This window comes from Bubalus kerabau, chromosome 16, assembly GCF_029407905.1.
Source record: "Bubalus kerabau isolate K-KA32 ecotype Philippines breed swamp buffalo chromosome 16, PCC_UOA_SB_1v2, whole genome shotgun sequence".
Lineage (NCBI taxonomy): Eukaryota > Metazoa > Chordata > Mammalia > Artiodactyla > Bovidae > Bubalus > Bubalus kerabau.
In genome coordinates, this window is record NC_073639.1 from 67,376,906 (window position 1) to 67,397,387 (window position 20,482).

The 20,482-nt window shown below is 45.6% G+C and overlaps 1 protein-coding gene across 2 annotated transcripts in view; it reads right to left on the reverse strand.

Annotated features, from left to right (window-relative positions):
- The window catches only part of ANKRD13A (ankyrin repeat domain 13A), a 34,745-nt gene continuing 14,263 nt past the window's right edge, over nt 1-20,482 (reverse strand). For both annotated transcript variants that reach the window (XM_055551017.1, XM_055551018.1), the window contains exons 3-15: nt 20,353-20,477; nt 18,058-18,103; nt 16,833-16,976; nt 16,471-16,660; nt 10,517-10,583; nt 9,078-9,159; nt 7,914-7,975; nt 6,883-7,013; nt 6,081-6,238; nt 5,072-5,185; nt 3,877-4,037; nt 2,783-2,850; nt 1-2,057 (exon numbers count right to left, since the gene is read on the reverse strand). In XM_055551017.1, coding sequence (XP_055406992.1) covers nt 1,862-2,057; nt 2,783-2,850; nt 3,877-4,037; nt 5,072-5,185; nt 6,081-6,238; nt 6,883-7,013; nt 7,914-7,975; nt 9,078-9,159; nt 10,517-10,583; nt 16,471-16,660; nt 16,833-16,976; nt 18,058-18,103; nt 20,353-20,477 — 1,544 coding nt within the window. In that variant the 3' untranslated portion in view covers nt 1-1,861. The remainder of the gene's footprint in view (nt 2,058-2,782; nt 2,851-3,876; nt 4,038-5,071; nt 5,186-6,080; nt 6,239-6,882; nt 7,014-7,913; nt 7,976-9,077; nt 9,160-10,516; nt 10,584-16,470; nt 16,661-16,832; nt 16,977-18,057; nt 18,104-20,352; nt 20,478-20,482) is intronic.

The following is a 20,482-nucleotide window of genomic DNA, read 5'->3' on the forward strand; positions in this document are numbered from 1 at the left end:
TATTGTACGAGCACCCTCTAAGAAAGCTGTCTTTATTTGTATTTTGAGAGTGAACACATATATGGAAAACGCTGTGATGGTGATACAAGGCTCAGTCCCTTTTTAACTGACTTCCTAGGGAGAAAGTCAAAGACGTGGAAAGCAGAACAATGGAATGCGAACACAGAAATTACCTCTGTTCACCTCGGTGAGTAAACACATGGCCTAAATGCAGCCATTCCCAAGACGCGTCTTTGCTGGAGGTAAAGGCTAAGTAAACAAAACGCCAGGCTTGTGTCTGAGACAGATGTGATGCTGCATATACTGGCCTTGTGTGCAGAGAAGGAATTTTGGTCAGACCATGAAGAGAAAGGCAGATGGTCACATGGAATCAGAAGTCCAGTTCTTTGTGACCGGGCACGTCTCGCTGGCAACAGTTAACTGTACACACGGCCGTTTACTGGAACGGGGGCTTCGGTTTCCCTTCCCATCCCCAAAGCAGTGCAACAGGCAGGTAACGGACGCAGAACAGAGGAGTATGTTGTTAACTGGGGGACTTCAGTGCAGCCTGTGGGAATGAATCCATGGGCCGGGCTGGAGTGACGGTGCCCTCGGCCGCATTCCCCAGGGTCCTCTTACGTTGTGCAATGGTTAAATTTACAGGAGGGTTAGACAAAATAGTTAACTACTAAAGGTATCCCAAAAAGGGCCTGAGAAAATCTGGTTAAAATGTATAACCTTGTATTGCTACAGATGGGAGCAGTCGTTTTTATCTCTTTTAAAAATAATAAAAAGATTCTGTTAAAAAATATATTTATCCAGAAAGATGTTGATTTGAACTCTAAAAAGCAAGGTGGATTCACCATTTTCCCTTTTGAGTACAGAGCCACTGAGTTCTGTCTGTAGCTCCCTTGCTCGTTTCAAGCCCACCCCTTCCTCTCAGTGTGCCCAGGGCACGTGGTGGGGTCTTCCCAGGCCTCTGGGTGGAGACCTCTCACCAGAGAAGGCGTGGAACACACCCCTGCTTTGGTGATCCTTTGGCCAGCCTGCCCACTTCAAGAACAAGCCTTGGGCTGTCCTAGCTGCTCCTTCAGGGTCAGGATTAGCTGCCTTGGGTTTAGCCTGGAGGATCCTGCTCTCAAAGGAACTGCCTTTACAAATTCAAATCAGGCCCCTCCTTGACAAGAAGAGGAGTGAGGTGGTTTGAAACTATCAGTAATTTTTAAGGCTAAGGCAACTTCCGTTGTCATCTGTGTATCTTAATTTGATGCAAATAGTTAACCCTAAATCTAAAATAGATCCTGTACTTATCTCCTCTTCAGCTGGGTGGGAGGGTTGGAATAAGGTGGGGGTGGCTTAGGAACAGTGAGGGTGCCCTGGAAACCCTGTACAAAGGTAAAAATTAAAGAGCAGATCGGCACAGGTGATCCATTTCTTTGGTGAACTGTAAAGAAGTGTCTCCTAGGTCCTCATACACCACGCTCTGCAAAGGCTGCTCCTCTCCTCTATAAAAGCACCCGACTCTGCAAGAACTCATCATCACTCCTTGATAAAAATTAATCTACAAACCTGGGGGGAGGGGCAGTGGGAGGAGGGACTGGGTTTGTATCTAAAGCTGGTAAGTAAAAAACGTGACCTGCAAGCCAACAGAGCTAATGGAAAGTGACGATGCTCTCTCCTCCCCTGATGCCTGGAGCGCAGGGGCGGCGGGACCCCAGGCCCTTCACCGGGGAGCGTGGCGGGTGGGCCCGGAGGAGCCCCGGCTCTGCACCTCTGCAGAAAGCAGGGGACAGCTGCCTTCTGCTGCACCCGTGTGAGGTGCAGTCCCGCGCAGGCGCAGTCCCTCGGCCGGGAGCGCAGACGGGGCGGGAGGCAGGCGGGCCTATTTCTCGGTGAGTGACAACTGGAGGACTTGCTGCAGCTCCGCCTCCTCCTCGCGCAGCCGCAGCTCGCGCTCCTCCAGCTCTTTGGCGGAGAGCTCCATGGCCAGCTGCAGGTCGCTGTCAAAGCGGCTGGTCTCACTGGAGGTGCTGGAGCCCAGGCCTTCGGAGCTGCTGAGGAGGCTCTCCTGGATGGCCCTGCGTTAGAAGCACAGAGGGGAAGAAACAGTCACCCCCGCGGGCCAGCAACACCCATGCTTCTTAGCCCGGGACCCAGTGCCCTCCGTGCCAGGCGCTTCTTGTCCATTCAGTATGCATGAGGCCATCAATCTCACCTAACTAGGGATGCAGGTGCTGGGTGCTGGTACACACCTGCCCGAGATTACCCAGCCTCTAAGGGCAGGGCTAAGAATTGAACTCGGATCTATTTTAAAGCGAATCCCAACTTCTTCAACAGGTTCTCATATGTGCCCAGATTATAGGAAGATGCTCCATAAAATGAGTCTTTCCAGGTTAACTCCTCATCAAACGGATAATCTGGCAGCTCTCCAGTGGTCCGGTGGTTAGGACTCCAAGGTTTCATTGCCAAGGGCGTAGCTTTGATCCCCAGTGGGGGAAATTGTATAAACTTCCCACTAAGGGCAACTTAACCCTTCTGTGATCATATTACATTCTTCGCAGAAGATCAGAAAACATTTACGGGGTGCCTTTCTGCCCATGACACTGGTAGAGGAACTGGTCAGCAATTCTATCACCAGTTCCTGGAAGCTCAGCCACCGTGAGCTTAGAGCTAATTCAATGAGGAACTGCCACAAAGGAAGCAGGAGAGCCAACATTTTATCAAGTCTCTCCCACCAGGCCTGCTGCTGCGTGTCCTAGGCACCTGTACCAACCTCGGGTTAATCAAGAGTCAGGTCAATCACCTTTCATACTGGGCGTCGTAGGCATGTGCCTGGTTGATCCCTCCATTAGAAGCTGGTCCTGAAAGCTCCTAGGAAAGACAAATGGATGCATGTGAATACCCCTTAGAAGGAATAAAGTGTTGTACTGACAACAAAATGAAAGCAGCAAGAACAAGGTTAACAGTATTTCAAGTCCATTATCATCGGTGCTGGGTGAAAAACTAACAGGGACCGGGATTATTTCTAAAGTAACACCCAAACGTCAGGTAGTACAGGGTCCGCTACCCTGACTGACAGCTCCCAGTTTCCCTTACTTGATATCAAACCAATCTATTAAAAACTACTCAGCCTTAGGCAAAGTTTAAATGAACAGAGCAAGACCAGAATACGTAACTCATTATTGGTCATCTTTGGCTACTCCTCTTTTCAAAATGTATGGTCAAGGTTGATGGAGCTGTTGGGGAGAAATAAGCTCACTTAGAATGGGGAAAGGAAAGGCACACTGGATTGACGGTGAGGGTGAGGGGAGGGAAGCCTCTCGGGAACATGCCAGCACTGGGGTCTGGCCCTTGGTCCAGCAGCCTCAGAAAACAAAATGGCTCTAAGAATGGGTCCATGGGAGGGAGGGCTCATGCTACCAAGCTCTGAGACTCCACAAAAAGCAAGAATGTGAAAAACCTCGGCTGGGAGGACACTGGAGTGTGGGCACCGTTCTCAAAGCTTAGTGGCTCTGTGAAGGCAGGCACTGGGGCTGCTTCACCACGGAACCTCCCAGCACCTGGCACAAAGCAGGCACTGTGCAAACATCTGCTGGATGAATGATGTGAGGAAAGCAGTGGATAGCAGGAGCCTAGGACCACACCAAAGGGCAGAAGCAGACCCCACTCTTGTAGAGCAGGAAGCCACCAAGTCTGGCAGGGAACATCCTATAAATGATGCTGACTGGGGCTACGCATGTGGTCTTATATAAGAAGATTTCATAAAAGACCAGGGACATAAAATATAATCTAGGTAAATACCACAAATATGCCAAACTTGTCATTTAGAACCAAAGATTGGGGCCAAACGGGAGGGTAAAACCTTCCCAGCTCTGCCATTGGTTCTGATACATGTACCTGGCTTCGGCTGGACTCCAGTAAGCTCTGCTGGATGGCAAACTGCATTATCTCGTAATCTTCATCCTGCAGATGCACGTTTCTGCCGTTGTCTTGAACGTGGTAAGACTCCGGGATTTCAAACACAGACTGATCAACCTCGAAGTTTGTGAGAGGGGCAGCTGTAACACAGAAGGTGACAGTCCAGTGCCTGAGTTAGCAGAATAAATTTCCACTTCAACTTTTATAAAAATTTTTTAAATTAAAATGATTAATATCAAGATTTGCTGCTAGGTGAGAGAGATTTCGAAGAAGAATAACCTCGACAGGGAAAAGTACCAGAATACTGTTGTTTTTTTTTTCCTTTTTGCCTTGACTTTTTTTTTTAGTAATATAATGCATAATCACCAAAAAAAAAAAAAACAAAAAACACAAGACTGCAAAATTAAAAGTGAAGATCTCTCTCCCTACACCCTGTCTGCTATTTCCAAATGCCAGAGGTAACCAGTGTTTACTTGTATGTCCTCTGAGGAATGTGATGTGTGTGTGTAGATATACACACAATCACACCAATGTCTTTATGTTTTCCTTTATTATTATGAAAAATAGTAAACATATAAAAGAGTATATAATACACCTGTAAACTCAAAAGTGATAATAATAAAAACAAAGGCCTGCATATCCTTCAACTAGCCTAAGACACAGAACACTATTGTACCATAATAAAAAAGAAAACTGAAAAAAATCCAATTAAGTTTCAGTATAAGTGAGTAAACTAGAAAATAAAACTAAGAAACAAATCCATTTACAACAGCATCCAACATCTGAATGGGACTGATGGCAAAGGAGCCTGAGGAAATTAGGGGGAGTTAATGGAAATGTTCTGTATCTTGCCTGTAGTGATGGTCACATGGGTTTGTACACATTTGTCAAAATGCAATGAACTGTCACATTTAAAATGGGAGGATGTGATTACATGTCACACCTCAGTAAAGTTGTTTTTTAAGATAGGCTGTCTTTTTAATTCAAGAGGGGTCATATTCATACATTCCTACAAATTTTTTGTTTTACTTAATCGAAACTAAATCTAAAATTTTCTTTCATTCAGGACAGAAATCAACTTCATAACATACTCTAATTTCAAACTGAATACTCAGTATAATGATTAAATGTATGAATTTTTTTTTAAACCACAAAATCCAACTTTTTTTTTTACCTGAATCAGGCTGGGTCCCTTCCACATGTGGAGATACAGTTTCTTCAGCAGTGCTGCAGCCATTAACATTTCCAAATGTAATCCGTGCATTTAAGACATGAAACAAGGGAATTTCTAACAAAATAAAAGCTTTTATAAATAAACTTTATCCAGAAGAATAACAGCCACCACTTACTGAGCACTTACGATGCTGGTACCATGCTAAGTACTTTCTATAAGTATGATTTCATTTAATCAAAACAACCCTTTCCCAATATTCATACAGGAAGACTGAGATAAAGAGAGGTTAAGTGACTTCTTCTAGATCACAGGAAGTGATCGAGCCAGGTTTCAAGTGTTATGAATATATAACTATCCAAAAGGTAAATTCTTCACAAGCAATTTTGTATTATATGTGGTACCATGCGCACTAATTCAAGCCCTGCTGCTGCTACTGCTAAGTCACTTCAGTTGTGTCCGACTGTGTGACCCCATAGACGGCAGCCCACCAGTTCTGCCGTCCCTGGGATTCTCCAGGCAAGAATACTGGAGTGGGCTGCCATTGCCTTCTCCAATGCATGAAAGTGAAAAGTGAAAGTGAAGTCGCTCAGTCATGTCTGACTCTTAGCGACCCCATGGACTGCAGCCCACCAGGCTCCTCCGTCCATGGGATTTTCCAGGCAAGAGTACTGGAGTGGGTTGCCACTGCCTTCTCCTATTCAAACCCTAAAACATATTACTGTATCAGAGGATCTTAGTGTCAACTGTCTTCTTCAAATAGTAAGTCTAATTTGAAGTTTCACTTCAGTAAGGTTTGATCTTAAAACAAGGCATGTGTCCCCTTTTGTGCCTTTGTCATCTGTCAGCATCATCTTTAAGCAGCACTGATGGCTGGGGAAATTCCTAATTTTGATGTGCAAAATGAACTAAGAACCAGGACACTTCTGTAAATCACACTGAACTCGAGGACAAGTCTGCCCTCTCCCATTAAGTCCCTTGTCGGGTGCTCCTCTGCTTGACTGAATGGTACCTATTTTGATGGGAAATCCGGGCGGGAATTCCAGTTTGATGAAGTCTCTCAGCCGGGCAAAATGAGCGCTGGTGCGGGCCATCAGGTCAATGATGGGGACCACCTGCTCTACCAGGGACAGCGGGAACTCCTCACACATCCACAGAGTTGCTTTAAACCTGCCGGATTGGGTGAGATGAGACCAACTGAGGCCGGCTCCCGGAGACGGGGACACTGCGCAATTCCTCTGCAGTAGCCTAGACAATGCCCAGTTCCCTAAGCCACAGTCTCCCCAGTTATCTCACATCCCCTGCGTCAGAGCTGGGAAGGGATGAGAGCCACAAAGAACTTGCCTCACCCCGAAATCAGGGCAACTGGGGGCAAACGACCTGCGCCACAAGCCTTAATCGATAGCAAGCAGAGAGTATTGGTAGCTGGGGGAAACCATTTCATTTGATCAGTTGAGGCTTGTCGGCAGTTAAAAACAAAAAAGGAATTCTTATATCCAGTCTATATTCTATTTGGAGAAGGGCTAATAATAAGATGGGAAATTTACTGTCGGCTTTCATCAGATAAAGTGATTTTAATTTTTTGGGGGGGTCACTCGGAATGCGGGATCTCAATTCCCCAACCAGGGGAACTTGTGCCCCCTGAAGTAGCAGGGCAAGAAGTCTTATTAACCAAAGGGACTGCCAGGGAAATCCCAGTAATTTGAAATTATTTTTCAAGGGAGGGGCTGGAAGAACCATGACATGGGAAACAGCACAACTTCTCAAACAAATAAGAATCTGTAAGTTGAAAATGACCACTGAGTCCGTCTTACTTTTGCGTCCTAATCGTCAGCTCCTTCGGCCTTCCGATGTCCCTGTCTTTCAGATCGAACTCTTCGTTGAAGTACTCGTCAGGCGTGATGGCTGTGGGGTTGTGGGCCGTGGCACACTCTGTCGTGAGGTCCTGCCGAGCCAGAACTCAGGGGAGTCAGAAATGCCAATGCTGCTGGCAAGTGGAGGTCTATGGCACCCAGCCTCTGAGGTGGCTGTGTTAACCAGCTACAGAGCAGGAAGTTCTGGTCATTAACTTTTTTTTTTTTAATTAAGTTACTGCACAGAACACCTACAAACCTATTACCAAACTACATGGCCAAGCCTAAAGGATTTCTCCATTTCAAATCATTTCTCCAATCTCCTCTGCCTTTTTACCTCCTGATTAGAGAAAGGAAAAAGAAAAGAGATATAGACAGAAATATCTGAAAGCATATCTTCAGACTGAACCCAGGGTTCAGTCCCTGGGTCAGGAAGATCCCCTGGAGGAGGAAATGGCAACCCACTCCAGTATTCTTGCCTGAAAATCCCATGGATGGAGGAGCCTGGTGGGCTACAGTTCATGGGATTTGAAGATTTGAAGATCAGGTTCCAGCTCTGTCCTTCTCTAGCCTGTGACACTGGAAAGGTCACTTCATTTTTCAGACCCTCAGTGACATCCGCAGCAGCAAATTTCACACGGTTATTGTGAGGACTGAGTCAGAAAATGTTTGTTAAGGTGCTCTATTAAAATATAAAGTCCCGAATCCTTTTTTTTTTTTTTTCCGGTCCCATTTTTATAGACAGGTCCCAGTTTAAAACAGATGCAAGAGAAAGCACCTGATTCCTATGCTCACTATCTGCATCTAAAATCTTTTCTTTTCCAAGACTTACTCATCTGATTCTCTTCCAAAAGAACATCTCCGATTCCAGCTGGGGAGTGCTCTTAAGCTTTTTCAAATAAAGTGGCCTGCTCAGGATGCAGGAAATTCCACCAGAAGCACAGAAAAGTCATCTCCTGTTAAACCATGCTGGAAATCATGCTTTGACTTACCCCTTGAGCACCAAACTGGTGTTCCACAGTCCCGAGCAGCGATTCCAGTGGGTTCCTGTCGGCTACAGAGGGGGGAAATTTATTTGACTTTACTTATGATTATAGAAAAAGATTCCTGTTCTACCTTCACATTTCTCCATCATGCATTAGGAAATCCATCCATGAACAGGCCAATAAAATCATCTCTAATAACCATCAGCTAACATTCTTTCTGGGGGCTTCCCAGGTTGCTCAGTGGTAAAGAATCGACCTGCCAATGCAGGAGACCTGGGTTCGATCTCTGGGTCAGAAAGATCCCCTGGAGGAGGAAATGGCAACCTACTCCAGTATTCTTGCCTGGGAAATACCACAGACAGAGGAGCCTGGTGGGGCAATAGTTCATGGGGTTGCAGAGACTCAGATACGATTGAGTGACTGAGTATTTCTATGACACTTTTATTAAGGTCTCTAAGCTCGATGAACAGAGTTTTAAGAATTCAATCAGAATTACTACAAAGAGTTTAGATTTAGGAATGAGCCAGATCTGATTCCAACTGTACCTTGTGGGTCACCTCTTGTGTGACTGAGGCCTTAGCTTCCTCATCTGTCGAACTGGACTGAAGGGAATAGTAGTGGACGAGGGAGTTAACAGTGATTGCATGCTTACCGCGTGCTGCAGGCCCTGGTCTCCAATGTGCAACAACTCATCTCATCCTCGCAATGACTCTTAAGGCAGGTCTGGTAGCTGAGGTGACCATGGCACAGAGTGGGTAGGTAACCTCACAAGGCCCCACTGGCCTCAGCGAGCTGAGATAAGGCGGCCACATGCTGGCCACGTTTTGGTTCAGAGCCCAAGTCCTGTCTGAATCTCCCACCATGATGCTTTGCACTAACTCACTTCAGTGATAAATACTCTTCAATATCTTTATCTACTTTTTCGACTTGACTTCAACAACTGTTCTTCATAAAACATCAGCAAGGCCTTGTGAATGGCTTTAATTACAGCTGATGCCAACTACAGGGAAGTGCCACCAGGAGTGAGTCAGACGAGGGAGAAATTTATAAGGAGGAAATTCGGATGGCATGACCCCATCACATTGACCCCCAAGTTTAACACAGCCGACGAAGGTGTGCTGTAGGCTAGAAATGGGGCGGGGCGGGGGCAGAGAGAAGGGAAGAGATTACCTTTATATCTCTTTTTTTCTTCCTCGGTCAGATGTTCTGTCCGTATTTTGGTGATCACACTGACATTGTTCACCGTGTAAACCTTGAGAGGTGTGTGCAAAAGGAAACAGTGACATGGGGAATCAAAATTCAACAGATAAGCAATAGCAAGAGCAAGAATGCTGAAGCCAAAACAAAATAAAGCCAAAAAAAAAAATCCAGCAAAATAAAAAATGAGAAATGGTTAAACATTCATTAGGACTCTTCAGAGAATATACAACAGCTACCAACTTAGAAGTGTCTCAGTAGTTACTCTGCATCCCTGACATCTTTCATTACCCCTGAGGAGTTGACAGGGACAGGCTGCTCCTGCCTACTTGCCCTTCGTGTTGCCAAACCCTCTCAAAGAGGGGCCTGCAGTGTAGACCTCCCAGCTGAACTTCTCCTAAGGGAACTGAACCTGTGTCGTGTCCCTGGACTGATTTTTGGTAATCTTATACCAGGACTGACCCAGACAGCCATCTGCTGGGGCAGAAGGAAAACGGAAGGAACACAAGGTTCTCCACACCAGTAAGATTAAGAGAAAACCAGCAAGCCACTGCTTAAAAGGTATTCTGTTTATTGACCCCAAATTATTTTAACTGCCAGGGTCAATGCTCTTGTTTTCAAGGTTGACTAAGGAACACTGGGTCTGAAAAGTTAAATGTTATGGTTCACAGAGAATTAACTGAGGATGCCTAACACTGGATTCCCAGTGTTCAAAGATTCAGGGAACACACGCAGCACTTCTAAGTGCATCTCGCTGAGTGTGACGTAAGCCTTCCTTGCGCACTCAAGAGGTCACCAGAGGACCCTGCTGCTCCTGGCAGCGTGGCTGTGAGCCATTAACCCCCGCTGTACTGCAGGCCTAGCGGGAGGCCAAGAGACAGCTTCCCAGTTGACAAAATGCCAGATGACTCGAGCAACTGTCGTCTGCACTCTGACAGCTGTGTTCTAAATTCACTGACGTCATGTGAGTGGGCTGGGCGCCTACTGGTTTACAATGGGGTTGACTAAGAATATTGGGAGACTCCTAAAAGCTATTTTGCCATATATATTTTTTAAACCTACTCAGGTGATTAAAAAAGAAAAAAAAAAATGAACAAGCATGTTAAGTCTAGTCCTTTCTTTTCCTTTTGTTTTTAAAGAAAAAAATTGTCACTCTCACCAGGACAACTGATACTGGGACTCATTTCTCTACAGCAGTTTCTCTTTGGCCTAACTAGAGACCTCCTTGGGATGTGCTAGTTCACCTTCTGCAAGTCAAATAAGATACAAATCCAAGGAAGAGACATGCTAGACAGAACTTATTTCCCAGAGCACCTCCTCAGCACAGATGCATGACAAAGTCTGAACAGACCCCTCATTTGCATAGAAGCTAAAGAGCCATATGAAATCTTATTTTAAGAGTGTCCTTTTACCTTTGCTTCGTAACCATTAACAACTTCTGCTTTATCTGTCCTCCAGCCCCAGAATCCGGATTTAGTTCTGATAAAAAGTGAACACCACAAATTTCCACATGTACAATATGCCATTCAGATTCATCCCTGCAGCCTTTACAGGTTTTCTTCCCCCAGCTTAAGTGAGCGAAGGACACTTGGAAATAAGGGTCCCTCTGTCCACGGAAGGATGTTGCTAATGACAGATGGCTCAAACAGCTCCCCGCACCCCCTCCCGCAGTTATTCATCAATTTGCCTAGTCCCCTTGGCAGAGAAAGCCTCCCCTCTTGGCTTCGTGACAAAAGCTGCCAGCAGAGGCGACAAAAGGTGGTGGCACGCATGGGACAGCTGCCTCAGAGGCGTGAGCGCAGATGGCCAGCAGCCAAGGGCTCGCCGCTAGGTGGGGGAGCCTTTCCTAGGTCATCCCGACCACGGGCACTGACAGGGTCGGCAGCTCCAGCCCCTTGAGCAGCCATATCTCAGCCTAGGAATTCTTAGATCCGTGAGGCACAGGCCATCCTGCTCCTCGGGAAGGAGAAAGCGGGTGGGGCGGGAACTCATGGCTGTGGGGAGCTGTGTGCAGAAGCCGTGAGCACCAGTAAAAAGGCTTGGGAGGCACGCTCTGTGTCTGGTTTGGTGCAGCAGTGGTGGGAACCATGTCTCAAGTGGCTTTTAGCCTAGCCCTTGAGTCCAGCTCCGTTGGAGCTGCTTTAAAGCAGTCAGCACTTCGGCAGCAGCTGCAGCCTTGGTTAAGTGCCTGAACCCCTCGTTACTCCACTCAGTATACGCCTGGAAAAAAACACATTTAGGAACCGAAAGCAGCCAAGAGGCTGTGGATCGTTTTCAAGGCAGCTCACTCTGGGAAACGCTCCCACGCCCCGGGGAGCCCTGCCCAGATGGCCCCTTTGTCTAGGATATCACATCCCAGCTCCTTGCGACTGCTGCACTTGGGCCTGCCTGCCGCCCCGACCCTGGGTGACGCAGGGCACACACAGGTGGCAGGGAGGGGGTGACCTGCACCCTGTTTTTCCAAACAGTCTGCTTTTCTTCTGATGAGATCTGGTCAAAGAAATTAGTCCAGGCTGGGAAGAAGGAGTTTCAGGTGTGTATTATAGTCCATCACAGAAAGGAGGGGCCAGAGCCTTAGTTTCCCTATTCATTATCCACCATTAGTGCAACATCAGTCAGCAAAAACAAGACCGGGAGCCGACTGTGGCGCAGATCATGACACTCCTTAAGTAAAATTCAGACTTACATTGAAGAAAGTAGGGAAAACCACTAGACCATTCAGGTATGACCTAAATCAAATCGCTTAGAATTATACAGTAGAACTGACAAATAGATTCAAGGGATTAGATCTAATAGACAGAATGCCTGAAGAACTATGGAGGTTCTTGATATTGTACAGGAGGCAATGATCAAGACCATCCCTAAGAAAAAGAAATGCAAGAAGGCAAAATGGTTGTCTGAGGACTTACAAATTGCTGAGAAAAGAAGAGAAGTGAAAGGCAAAGGAGAAAAGGAAAAGATATACCCATCTAAATTCAGAGTTCCAAAGAATAGCAAGGAGAGATAAGAAAGCCTTCCTCAGTGATCAATGCAAAAAAATAGAGGAAAACAGCAGAATGGGAATGACTAGAGATCTCTTCAAGAAAATTAGAGACACCAAGGGAATATTTCATGCAAAGATGGGCACAATAAAGGACAGAAATGGTATGGACCTAACAGAAGCAGAAGGTATTAAGAAGAGGTGGCAAAAATACAAACAACTATACAAAAAAGATCTTCATGACCCAGATAACCACGAAGGTGTGATCACTCACCTAGAGCCAGACATCCTGGAATGTGAAGTCAAGTGGGCCTCATGGAAGCATCATTACAAACAAAGCTAGTGGAGGTGATGGAATTCCAGTTGAGCTATTTCAAATCCTAAAAGATGATGCTGTGAAAGTGCTGCACTCAATATGCCAGCAAATCTGGAAAACTCAGCAGTGGCCACCGGACTGCAAAAGGTCAGTTTTCATCCCAATCCCAAAGAAACACAATGCCAAAGAATGCTCAAACTACTGCACAATTGCACTCATCTCACATGCTAGCAAAGTAATGCTCAAAATTCTCCAAGTGAGGCTCCAAGAGTATGTGAACTGAGAACTTCCAAATGTTCAAGCTGGATTTGGAAAAGGCAAAGGAATCAGAGATCAAATTGCCAACATCCGTTGGATCACAGAAAAAGCAAGCGAGTTCCAGATAAACATCTACTTCTGCTTTATTGACTAAGCCTCTGACAGTGTGGATCATAACAAACTGTGGAACATTCTTAAAGAGATGGGAATAGCTGACCACCTGACCTGCCTCCTGAGAAATCTGTATGCAGGTCAAAACAACAGTTAGAACCGGACATGGAACAACAGACTGGTTCCAAATCGGGAAAGGAGTATGTCAAGGCTGTATACTGTCACCCTGTTTGTTTAACTAAAATGCAGAGTACATCATGCGAAATGGTGGGCTGGATGAAGCACAAGCTGGAATCAAGATTGCAGGGAGAAATATCAATAGCCTCAGATATGCAGATGACACCACCCTTATGGCAGAAAGTGAAGAGGAACTAAAAAGCCTCTTGATGAAAGTAAAAGAGGAGAGTGAAAAAGCTGGTTTAAAACTCAGTATTCAAAAACTAAGATCGTGGCATCTGGTCCCATCATTTCACACCAAATAGATGGGGAAACAATGGAAACAGTGACAGACTTTCTTTTCTTGGGCTCCAAAATCACTGCAGATGGTGACTGCAGCCATGAAATTAACAGACACTTGCTCCTTGGAAGAGAAGTTATGACAAACCTAGATAGCATATTAAAAAGCAGAGACATTACTTTGCCAACAAAGGTCTGTCTAGTCAAAGGTATGGTTTTCCAGTAGTTATGTATGTATGTGAGTTGAACCATAAAGATGAGCTGCTGAAGAATTGATGCTTTTGAACCGTGATGTTGGAGAAGACTCTTGAGAGTCCTTTGGACAGCAAGGAGATCAAACCAGTCAATCCTAAAGGAAATCAATCCTGAATATTCATTGGAAGGACTGAGGCTGAAGCTGAAACTCTAATACTTTGGCCACCTGATGTGAAGAACTGACTCAATGGAAAAGACCTTGATGCTGGGAAAGATTGAAGGCAGGAGGAGAAGGGCACAACAGAGGATGAGATGGTTGGATGGTATCACTGACTCAATGGACATGAGTTTGAGTAAGCTCCGGGAGTTCGTGATGGACAGGGAAGCCCGGCATGCTGCAGTCCATGGGGTCGCAGAGTCGAACATGACTGAGCAACTGAACTGAACTGAGTGCAATGTGACCCACTCAAGGAAAGAGAGGGCTCCTAAAGGGATGACCCTGCAGGCTAGCTGTCTCCAATTCACATTCCAGAAACACATTTAGGGACCACACCTGACTGATCAATAAACCCAAGGCCCCTTTTCGTCAGTGATCAATGAAAATCCAGATCTTCCTTTGGGGGAACCGATTGATCCTCAGTTCCTGTCTCTCAGTAAGAACTCGATATCCTGGCACAAGAAATCACGGGTTTTTGGCACCCGGTCTTCTGAGGGACCAAAGGATGACCCAGTCTGCTCCACAGCATCCTTTGTGGATGCTGAGAAATCAGAACCACGTTTTTTCCCTGGGAACCACCAGGTTCCTCACTCACCCACCTCTGCCCCATCCGCCATCCCGGATGCTCCATCGCCTTCCCCATGTCCACTCTCTGACAGCTTAGGTCCTGAACTCAACATCTACATCCTGTTTTAAAACCAAGATTCTGGTTTTAACTTCTTGATCAACTGTATGTGCAGAGGCTCTGAAAATGACAGGAGGAAACCCAGCCTCCTCTTCGGCCATTTTCCCTCTGCCTGTCTCCAATGAGACCAGCACCCCAAAGGCCACTGAGCTGGTGCTGGGCTCGGAGGCTGCCTCACGGGTTGGGGGCCAGGGCATGTTCTGTTTGAGGTGGGCAGGGCAGGAACCTTTCAGACGAGAGAAAAATCCAGACTGCAAACAGAGGGTCTATACCCAAAGGCCAAACTTGAACGCAGGAAAAGTACATGTTTGCCAACATCGAGCTCCGAGTGACAGATGAGAAGAAAGAAAGGGAAGAAAAAGACTATCCGAATATATCAGACCCTCATCTGCTAAATTTAATCCGCTGAATGCTTGCTCACACCTCACTTGGGTAAGAAGCGGGCAAGCACACTTTTTCTATTTCTACCAGCAAACCTCACCCTCGTGAGGGGCTCAAGTCCTTGCTCAAAGCACAAGAAACTCACTGAGTACATATTTCATTCTGAGCCCCACCAAAACAGCAGCTGCTTTCCAGAAAATTCTCTTTCAGCAACTCCCCGTCAGTTGCAAAAGGAGGGTTAGCCTGAACTATCTGAAAACCCCGAGGCCACAGGAATACAAAATGCAACTCAGTACAAACGGAAGGCGCGGTCATTGCCCATCTACCTGCTGGGTAACAGCCAGTAACCATCACCTCTCTGTAAACAACACTTCAGACCAAACAATGACCCTGCAACTCTGCTGCTGAACTAGAGGGAACACTGGCTCTTCTCACGACATCTGAGATTTCAGCTCAAGATTCATTCTTTTTCTCCTTTCAGCTGAGGAAACAGAAACCCGAAGATGAAGCTGCTGGCTCAAAGCCGCAGAGGGAGCAGCTCCACCAGTGGCGCCAGGTTCCTCCAGCCCTCGCTCTCCCGTCTTCCAGCTTTCAGAGCAGAGCCCTGAGCAGGCGGGCCCTCCCATCCTGCACAGGCAGGTGCTCAAGCCTGGAGATGTCTTCCCAAGACCCTTCCAGGTATGGTCAGTCCCTAAAGCTTGCTGTCCCAGGAAGACAGCGGCTGTCACCTGGTGAGACCGGTGCCCAGAGGCTGACGAAAGGGCACTGACCCTGCCTTGGGGGCATCGCTCCCAAGGCAGCAGATACCTGACGTTTTCTCTTCTGCTACCAAACACACACCCTAATTCCACAGCTTGGTCTAAATTAGGGGGAAGGGGCACTTAAGTCTTACGTCTGACTACACAGAAGACTCCTGGTTTTAGTAATAAATTTTCTACTGGAAAGAAAGATGAAAAAGAACAGTTCATATACTCATTAAGAGAGAAGACAGCCTGAGTCCAGGAGAACGCTGTCTGTGTCGGCTCAGATGATGCGGCTTTGGTCTACAGGGAGCGGGATGTGACATCCTAGGCAAACACTCAGGGTTCATGTAGACTCCCTGGGTTCAGTGTGATCTGTGGAATAAACTCTTAGCCTAACTAATAGCTGTGACAGCCTCTGTCCCCCTCACAAAGCCCTCCCTGCCTCGGAGCCGCCCTTGGGGAAGACACCCATTCTCACCTGGCTTAACTGGGGCAGAGACCTCCCCAGAGGTTGCTCCAGATAAAGTCTGGAATCAAACTGAAACCCTCCAGACTCTTGCTCAAAACTGTTAGGCCTCATGGAGAAGCAGAGGGCGGGCAAGGGGGAGAACCACATTGAACTGTATGCCAAGTGTGAATCTGACTAATAACCAACCACATTCGATACTGGATCGCTTCTGCCTCAGAAACTCAAGCTCCATGGTTTGGGACAAGGGGAGTCTTGTGGACTGCCAAACACAAAGATCAAATTCAGGTAAAATCTGTTAGAAAAGGGCCCATAAAAGAATATGAAGACGTTTCTCCAAGACTTCACCAATGTGTGATAAAAATGCCATATGGTGGAGGATGTCAGCTGTGGTTTCCATTTGGTTGGAGCAGAGATCAACTTTAAAGCCCACTAGTGTTTCTTATGCCATAGTAGAAAAAAAATTCTAATCCACCCATAGTTTCCAATTAACGTATACATGCTATAAAGATGGCAGTAATGGGATTAGACTTGAAAATGCAGAACTTAAATCCATACCTTTCAAAAGCAATGTTTTTAGTATCAAGGCTGGTGTTAATGACAGGGCTTGTGAGCCGCCTCTCAACCTCCCTGCTTTTAGGTTTCATCAGGTCCAGAGTGAGCCGTTCCATTTCCTGGGAAAGGTCAAAGTGTTCAGTGGTGACCACTTTGTCATCATGGTTGACTTCCATCAACTCTGCCCAGTTGTCTGTTAACGGAAACAAGGGCATAACTAAGTACAGCGCAAGGAAGATGTGAAACCAAAGGAGCGTCGTATATTGAACTGCATCATCTTTCACACACACACGAACACATTTCGATGGTGAAAAATCACTCTGAACTTAGCAACAGCAGTGACGACGACAAGGGAAACCACTCACCTTCTCCTTTAAAGATGAAACTCCGCCTCCCTCTTATCCAGCTCATGTTCTCAAAGCCCAGCAGCGTGATATCCACACGCAGTTTGGCACCGCTTTTCCAAATGCGACAGACGTCATTCGGGCATATTCGGGAAACCAAGGGCACTGGAGAAGAGATGTATACTACTGAGAAAAGCCTGAGGGCCCGGCAGAACAGTCAGGCCCCGCAAATCAGGACCCTGACTTTACTGAAAGGACAGGAGAGGCGAGATGCCAACAGTCATACAGAACTGGCTCCCATGCTTATGATACAAGAAGTCATTCTTAAGGAATGAGAGTGGACTTTCAGTTCTAGAGCCATTTATAAAACTGCAGATCTATGTCTTGCCCAGAGAAAACGCTAAATCAGTTTCTCAAGTGTGTTCTCAGCCCCAGATGAACCCCTCTTATTGGCCGCCAGCAGGGCTAGTGTGTGTCCATCCGGCCTCAACCCACTATCCTGTCGTTCCCACGAGTCACGAGATCAGATGTCTAAAACATGCTGCTTTATCAAAACCTGGGCTCAGGGTTATTATCTTCATTAAAAAGAACTCAGATGTATAGAAGACTCTCAAGTTCTCTTCCTTCATATTACTTTTTACTTCGTTTAAATGTTTCATGGCAAATATGACTTCGTGCCTGAAAGGGAAGTCTGGAAGTGAAAATTGCTGAGGCTCTGGGAGCTGGAAGCTGTCATTAACTGATCTACAAGACACAGAAGTAGAACATCTAGGAAAATTACTGTCAGTCAATTTGCCTTACATAAGATTTTGGAGCAATGCATCCATTTTGTTAAAAAATGAGCTATTCCAATATTCATCTCATCTTCTTCCTTAGAAAAACAAGTTTAAAAGAATCACATTGAACTACATAAGGAAATGAGTAACTGAATTATGATAAATCTACTTACTAAAGACTTTAGCCCCTTTAAAGTGACATCTTAAAAAAATGAATAATATGGATAAATGTCAGCCACAGGTAACAAAAGGAGGAGACAAAATTGTCTATATATTCTATTGATGAATGCTTGGGAGAAAAAGTCCCATGCGTGTGGGATAAGATTGGAAGGAACACACCTACAACAGTAAGCACTTGTGCTGAAGTAGGACTGTGGGCGACTGTTACTCTCATCTATGCCTTTCCTAGATTTAAAAAATAAATAAGCCTATATTCAAGCTAAATAAATTTCAAGCTCATAGCCACTCACCCCAGCTGGTGAATTCCCATTTCATCTGCACGTAAAAATCCGGAGCCTGAAAGACAAAGGTTTAAAAGAAATCACTCCTGCTATCAGAAACTAACACAACATTGTAAATGTGACTATACTCCAATAAAAATTAACTTAAAAAATAAAAGAAAATAAATTACCCTTGGTACCATTAGCTAAACACACATAGTAAGGGCTGATAGGGTTGTTCAAAAGGGAGAGGGAGAAAGAACAGAGAAAATAAGAAGAAACATAAATTGCAAACCCATCAGACTAAATGCCTATTTTTATATTCAGGCTGTTATTTTATCTCACTATAAAATACGTCTAGACAGTTAATAAAGTTAACTGCAGGCGACAAGGTTGGAGGGAGATAAAAGTCAAATCCGATTTAAGGGTTCAATTGGGTTCCTAGCAGTGAGGGTCACAGGCTGGTCTAAGCAAGGAGAAGGAGCGTGGACCCCACCTGTTCTACAGGGAGCTTGACTGCAAAAGGCTCTGTATGCTGGGAAGGGTGGGGTGTTTATCAGACCACTCTGAAACCAGGAGGGTGTGAGACATCACTGTCCCCAGGAAATTGAGTTTTCCCTTCAGACTTTTGCCCCTCATTTTCTTCTTAAACATCTAGAATTTGGCTTTTTGAGGTTTCACACCACCACAGCAAGCCTGTTTAGAATCATTTTCTGACCCATCATGAATTCCTATAGAAGGTTCTGGGAGAGCTACTTAAGAAACCCAAAAAGACAAAAGCTAGAAATTCCAGATTCCAAAGATGGGTAAAGTCACTCCAAGGGACAATAGAAAAGAAACATGGACACGCAGTGAGGAGACGCCGTTGAAAGACAGGCTGTTAGGCATGGCCTCTGGTGCCACGGGGCACCAGGTCATTTGTGGGCTGTCTGTAACCTCCAACACAGGGTATAATTCAGGGCAGTTCACGGCTATGGATCGACACAGGTGAAAAAAGTCTTCTACATGGAATTTAAAAATGGGGGGGGGGGGTGACTCCAGGTAAAATAGGTCATTTTCTGCTTTGTCAAATGGACAGATGTTGTTTTTAGTTCCTCCTACAGTGAGTTAGACAAGAAAACAAATCTATGTGATCTCTGTGCACTCAAACACACATCTATTTTAAAATCAGTGGATACAACAACTTGTATTTCATGGATGGTTTCTGTGCAGTATGTGGAAAATCAATGTCTTAGGCAGGATTTAGCTTAAGTGTTAATATTTTTTTAAGAAGAATGCTCAGATTGTCTCACAGCAAAGTTATTCCTTTTCTCAACAGAGCTGTTAATTTTTCTCAAGAAGTGTGGGAAGCTGATTTATCTAGCAAGTATCTTTGGAAGTACTTGGGGGAGCTCACTTCTGTGCTTCAACTGAGAATAAATGATGTGAAAACTGAACCGCTGGCTGCCTCAGGAATACTGCACATGACTGACCAATAAGACAGCTACTGCAAGTGACAAAGGCTATCTGAAGAATGGTAACTATCATCCCAAACAATCCAAGAGGGACTTCCCTGACGGTCTAGTGACTAAGACTCCACACTCTCAATGCGGGAGGCTGGGGGTTTGATCCCAGGTCAGGGAACTAGATCCCACATGCCGCAACTAAGAGTTTCCATGCTGTAACTAAAACACGTGCGTGCCAGGTCGAAGACCCCACGTGCTGCAACTAAGACCCGGCGAGGTCGAATAAATAAATATTAAAGCAAACAAACAAAACAAACTTGAGAGCCTAGAAGTAAAATCTTTTAAGAAGCTTCTCCAAGTGTTACAGAGCCCATACCCTTTTACTCACAAGACAGATAAACTGCCCCAAAGCTAGTAACTCTAAGTTCAGGCAATGGATTAGAAGTCACAAAATACTAATGGCTAGAAGCGACAGAGGTGTCAAGGAGAGTTGCACACAGACTTCTGAGCCTCAACAGGCCCTGAAAATCCCCAGACAGTAACGAAGTTCATTATAATTTCCCCAAGATGACCTGAGCTCAGGATGCTACTATTAAGAAAACAAGCAGCTAGACAAATTAATTGCCTGATGTCCATTTGTCTTTAGTTCTAACTTTTAAATAGCACTTAAAAGAGTCAGTCTAATGACCTGGAAACATAGTTTGTGAAAGACATCATACATTTAACAGATCGCAAAAGCAAGGAATCATGCTATTTGGTATTCAATACATCGTTTTCACAATCCTTCAAACTGTTTGGGAGGGCGCACAAGGATGTCAAACTCTGCGGCTGCTGTGTCAGCATTCAACTCCACAGATGCGCTGGCAGTTTTTATGGCTACCTCAAGAATTTTCTGGAGCAGCTCCGGAACTCCCTCGAGGGCCATGGACGTGTTGTGGAAGTCCCGATGCTGAAGGACCGTGTACACCATCTCGGGGTCACCGGTGCTCACAGCCTCGTGCAAAACTGGA